The sequence below is a fragment of the Grammomys surdaster genome, unplaced genomic scaffold (assembly GCF_004785775.1).
Source record: "Grammomys surdaster isolate TR1022 unplaced genomic scaffold, NIH_TR_1.0 146, whole genome shotgun sequence".
Lineage (NCBI taxonomy): Eukaryota > Metazoa > Chordata > Mammalia > Rodentia > Muridae > Grammomys > Grammomys surdaster.
This window is the reverse complement of record NW_021604604.1, coordinates 9,534,856-9,540,855: the sequence shown is the minus strand read 5'-3', so window position 1 is coordinate 9,540,855 and position 6,000 is coordinate 9,534,856. Positions and strand designations below refer to the sequence as shown.

General features: G+C 37.9%; 1 protein-coding gene across 1 annotated transcript in view; it reads right to left on the bottom strand.

The window, feature by feature from the left end:
- Itga8 (integrin subunit alpha 8) overlaps positions 1-6,000 on the bottom strand; it is a 178,437-nt gene that overhangs the window by 148,303 nt on the left and 24,134 nt on the right. The window contains exon 3 of the mRNA XM_028764938.1: positions 699-799. Within this exon, the coding sequence (XP_028620771.1) occupies positions 699-799 (101 nt within the window). The remainder of the gene's footprint in view (positions 1-698; positions 800-6,000) is intronic.

Sequence of the window (6,000 nt, the reverse complement as noted above, 5' to 3'; positions counted from 1 at the left end):
CGGGGTCGGGGTCGGGGTCGGGGTCGGGGTCGGGGTCGGGGTCGGGGGCAGGGGCAGGGGCAGGGGCGGGGGCAGAGGCAGGCTGATCTCTGCTAGTCCAAGGCTAGTCTTGTCTACAGAGCTAGTACCAGGACAGGGGAGGCTACACAAAGAAAGCTTATCTCAAAAATGAACAAAACAAAACAAAAAATGGGATTACTTACTTTAAAAATCATTAATGAATTCAGAAATAGTGGCTAGCTGGTAGTTTTTAAAGCTCTTACTATTAAGAGAAACTTTTCCACTGTTCTAAAAAGGATCCCACAATGTATCTATAAACATTTAAACAACCCTAGAGTGTTTCCCCTCAACTTATTTTCCTCTGGCTCAGTTTCAAATAGCCTTTGAAATTGGTCGTAAGCAGTAATGTATTTCCCCTGTAAGATGCAGCTTTTCATTTTTCAACTTTCCTAGTAATTTTTAAAGTGTTTGAAAATATCTGAAATTGTAGTGGGGAAAGCTTCATTTCCTATATTTTTGAGCACATTTAAAAATAGTCTTTAATTTCCACCACTCAGTGTCTGGTTTTAACGTACCACATTTCTTTGAGCTGCCAGTAAGTCTATCAATGTATGCAAATACAAAAAGCATTTGTGTGAATCAGGCATTAAACTGTGTGAAGCACAAGGCAAGCAGTTGCCTGACCCGTTCATACTCACCACGACTTTTCCTTTGTGAGTTCTCACTGTGGCTCCAAACCACTGGTTTGATTTAAATTCTATAAGTTCTTTGGTTCCATTAACTCTGATTTTCCTGTTGTCTGACAAGAATGATAAATTATGAATAGTTTATGAAGTATGGCATCCAATTAAAATATAGAGTAATAAATACATATTAATAAATATATAGAAGAGATATATTGATAAATATAATAAATATGGAGTAATAAAATATAGAGCAATAAATATATACATTAGAAAAATGAGTGGCAATCTTTCTTAAACTTGTCTAAGAAGTTGAAAATGAGAAAATATTTCCAAGGGCCAGAATTACCCTGATTTAATAACCAAACAAAGGCCCCACAAGAAAAGAAGCTCATGCTGTCATTTCATAGGTGTAGACAAAGAAAGCATTGCCAGTAAATTCTCAGTAAATTAGGGATGGCAAGAAGAACACACAGAGACCATATGTCACACGCTTATAGTTAATATCATACTCCCTGGTAAAAAGTTAAAAGGTTACATCTAGGATCAGAAACGAGAAGGGGTACCATGTCCTTTCATTTATTTATGTGTATGCGTGTTTGCCTGCTTGTCTGTATGTACACATGTGAACAGTGTCCACAGAGGCTGGAGGAGTATCAAGGCTCCTGGAACTGGAGTTATAGGCGGTTCTGAGTTTCCCCATGTGGGTGCTGGAAACTGAACATGGGTTCTCTGCAAAAGCAGCAAGTGCTTTACCTGCTGGGTCATCCCTAAACCCCCACCCTGTCCACATACATGCAACATGAAGTTAGAAATGTGTAGGGCTATGAAACAAGAAAAAGAAAGAACAGACATTGAAATCAGAAAGGAAGAAAAATAATTTTCTGTGCAGATAATGTGCTTTTATATGTGAAAAATCCTAAATGCTCCAGAACAAACATACCAAAGTCCAAAACATTAGAAATAAAAATTTTGATAAAATTTTGGGATATAAAATTAACAAAACAAAAATCAAAGAGCTAGGGATATATCTTAATAATAGAGTGATTGTTTTGAATATATAAAGGCCTGGGTTATATTACTAGAAACACACACACATTACCAAAACCACACATGTACACATATGTACAGACACACACACATACACACACACACACACAAAAGGGGAAGGAAGGAAGGGAGGAAGGAAGGAAGGAAAGAAATCAGAACTAACTATGGTGGCACATCCAGTCCCCAAACCAGCTGAAGCAGTAGGATTGTGACTTTGAGGCAGCTTATGCTACATATAACTTTCAAAACTATATAGGCTATATAGGGATACTCTTTTGATGTAGGAGGAGCTAAGGTGAGAGGAGTAAGGAGAGGAAGAGGAAAAGGAAGAGGAGGAGCAAGGTAAGGGAGAGGCAGAGATGTAGGAGGCACCATGGATGGCCACGCATGTACCGGGAGCAGTCCTGGGTAACAACTTTTATCTAGGTTAGTTAATTGGGAAACATCTATAATTATGTGGGCATATTGTCATTGAGCATTACCAAATATATAAAGCCTTTGATTAATATTTAAGCATTAGAGTCTCATTTCCTACCAGGCCTCTGGGGGTGGTGGGATGGTTTGGGCACAGCCCAGCCTTTTGGAGACAGCGTGGAAGATTGGCAGAGCCATCTCCCACGCTGGTTCCTCATGGATGGTAGGGCCATCTCTAGCAGGGAACATGGTGGCTGACTAAGAAAAGCCAGGTTAAATGCCGGCATTTTAAATATCTCCTACATTTTGACATCCACAAAAATATCAGTGGTATTATTATATACTAACAATGGACTATCTGTGGATGAATTAAAGAACACAGTTAAACACATTATCAAATCTTTTGTAAAAAATTTATAGCAAATTTGTTTAGTATACTAATACATCAAACCCATAAGATATTGGTGAAAGAAACTGACAAAGACTCAAATCAGGTGGAAAAATAGCCTGTGTTCCTGGGTTGGAAGAATTCCTGTTGTAAAAGTGTCCACGATACTCAATGTGATTATAGACTTAATACAATCCCTATAAATATCCAAATGATGTTCTTCACAGAAAGAAAAATTCATACTGAGTTGCAGAGACCTCACATAGCCAAATCAACTGTAAACAAAATGAACAAACCTAGAAACATTGCTTTACTTGACTTTAAAAACAAAACACTGGAATAAGTATAAAAGTCAAAATATCATCACTCTGGCTTCGAAAGTGGGGACATGGGCCAGTGGGCCAGGGTAGAAAGTACAGAGATCAACTCACACATTTTCAGTTTATCTAGCTGATCTTCAACAAAAATGTTAAGACCATCCAACAGAGAATAGATAGTGTTTCAATGAATGGCTGAAACAATTAGATACCCACGAGCAGAAGAACGAAATTGGGCCCTTGTCTCACACAAATTCACATACACAATCCACTCAAAATGGATTGTAACTGTAAACTACTAAAAGAATATTAAGGAAAAATTTTATGGCATTGGTCTCAGCAAAGATTTTTTAGACATGACCCCAGCAAACACAAGCAACAGAGCAAAAATAGACAATGGGGTTGTATCAATGTGGAACGAAGAGATAATCTATGGTGTTGAAGGAAGTGTTTGCAAACCATACATCTGACAAGGTAATATCTCAAACAACCCCATAGCAAGACAGCAATAACACCAATTAAAAACTGAACAAAGGACGTGAACAAGGATTTCTCAGATGAAGACATAAAGGTGACAAACAGGTAAATGAAAATGTGTTCAACACATTAGTCATCAGGGAAATGACAGAAAAATGAAAATTCAAACCACAATGAGCTAGCAACTCAGCTCAGGGAAGGGAAAGATATTATTACTAAAAAGACTAAAGCAAATTCTGGTGGAGATGTGAGAAAGGGACCTTTATAGCAGCTGGATATGGATACACGCTGGTCCATCTGCCATGGAAAACAATATGCTAGTTCTCTCAAAAATTGAAAATAGAACTACCCCCCCTGATCCAGCTGCACTCCTACAATGTCTTTACAGAAGGAAATGGGGTCAGTATGTTGACAAGATTTTCATACTGTGTTCAATACGGCATTGCTCACAACAGCTAAAATATGGAGTCTTCCTTAGTGTGATCCATCAGATGAATGAATTTTAAAAATGTGGTTCAAAAACATGATAGATTATTTGACCTAATAAAAGAAAGAAATCTTATCATTTGCAGCAATATGGGTGAATTCTGAAGATTTATCGTACAGTTTGAGGCAATGGTTTTTTTTATGATTTATTATATACAGGAAAATTCTAAGAGAATAGATTTTGAATGTTATTTCAACAGAAAAATGTTAACAATGATAGTTGATTGTTGTGGCTTTGAATGAGAAATGTCCCTCATAGGCTCATGTATTTGAGCACTTGGTTCAGTTGGTGGCGCTATTTGGGATAGTTATAGGATCTGTAGGAGGCACAGCCTTGCTAGAGAAGGAAGGTCACTGAGAGAAGACTTTGAAGATTTATAGCTTTATCCTATTTCCAGTTCTCCCAGTCTGCTCTCTGTGTGTAGATGAAACCCAGCCCATCAACTTACAGCCTCTACTCTCATACAGACCCCACCATGATGGGCTCTGTCTGCTCTTCTGGAAGCATGAGCCAAAATAAACTTTCTTCTCAAAGTTGTTTCTGGTTTTAGTGTTTTATCACAGGAGCATACACAAAACTAATGTATACAGTCATAGACACATTAAATAGTTTGACTTAGATATTTTACAGCATATAATCAATTATAGTAATTTAAATATGTTTGAAAATGAATTTTAATACACTGTGGGAATATCTCAAGTCTAAACTACAGGACGGTTTTCAGGCTGGGAATACAGCTCAGTTGTAGAGTACTTGCCTAGCATGAATGAGCCCCAGCTCTGAAAATAAAAATAGCTTTCATGAGAGTGGCCTTCATCATACACATACAAAATGAAAACATGTAGAAGATATCTCATAACCTAAAGGAAACATTTCCTTGCATTTTGTATCCCAGAGATAACTCGATCTTCTATATTCTGAATGAATGAGCAACTTGAGTGTACACATCGGTAATTCCTGGTCACCAGATCACTGTCAGTGCTTTGAAGAAAGCTGAGTCATTTTCAGTAGTAAAACATGTGCATTTCTCCCTAAAGACTATAGTGATTGTCCAGCCATTAAGAATGCTATGCATCCAGAGGACAAGACATCGGTTCCTAGCGCACACTTGGGCTACTCATAACCAACTGCCTATAATTTCAGTTTCAGGGAATCCAAGGTTATCTTTAGGACTTCTTGGATACCAATGCACACAGGAAGTATCTATACACACAGAGAAACACACATACATCACATAATAAAAATAAATCTTTACAAAAGAAAAACTACCTTCTCTCTGGCCAGATGAGCACCAAGTTTTTCAGCATGCATCAGAAACCAGCATGAACGAATGCTCAGAGCTTGGCTTTGACCTGAATAAGGAACATGTGTCTGCAGTGCTACAGAAGAGAACCTGCCAGTACAGCTTTCCACTCCCTTGTGCAGATCTCCACCAGATGGAGCCTAGATAGGGAGAAACTTAGCCCAAGCATAACACATGCTTCAGGTCCCAATCAAACGTGGTGGTCTTTCCTTCTCTCAGCTCATAGTCAACTAACTTGACCCATGATTTCAACAAGGCAGTCTATAGTAAAGGTTGAAGAATTCCTAAGGACATTTGACCTGAGCCATCTTATCTGCATGTGTTTCCTCTTATAAAGATTTCATTGTTCTTCCTTGTCTCTCAAACAAATACACTACAAAGTGAAGTTTTAAGCCCCATTAGGTAAGGCCAAAATAAACACCTAATTAAGACTTTGGCTGAGTTTACTTTTGATTATAGACATTTTTAAAAAATAATATATTCAATCTGAATCTAAAATTTACATTGAGACATGTTAGTAGACAATCATGAATTTCCTTTTCAAAAATCTTAGCTTTGATGTTTCTGGAGTGTTTTTTTAAAAGACAAGTTCTGGAAGTTTTCACCTCAAATGCACACAACTGGCAAAGAATTAGACTGTATTCCAGCTTAAAGGCTGGAATGAAATTTGTAAACACGCCATTTATGTCTAGGCAGCATGGGTGACCGAAAACTCAAAGTCAAGGGATCTTACTTCCACCAACTGGGCAATCTTAGCTGGTTCACTCAACCCTTGTGAGTCCTTCTATTTGAGGTATATCTGCTGCTTTTCAGGTGGTCAAAAGTCACCACAGTCACACCAAAGAGTTGGCATGGAGGATATTTATAAATTTTAAGTCATG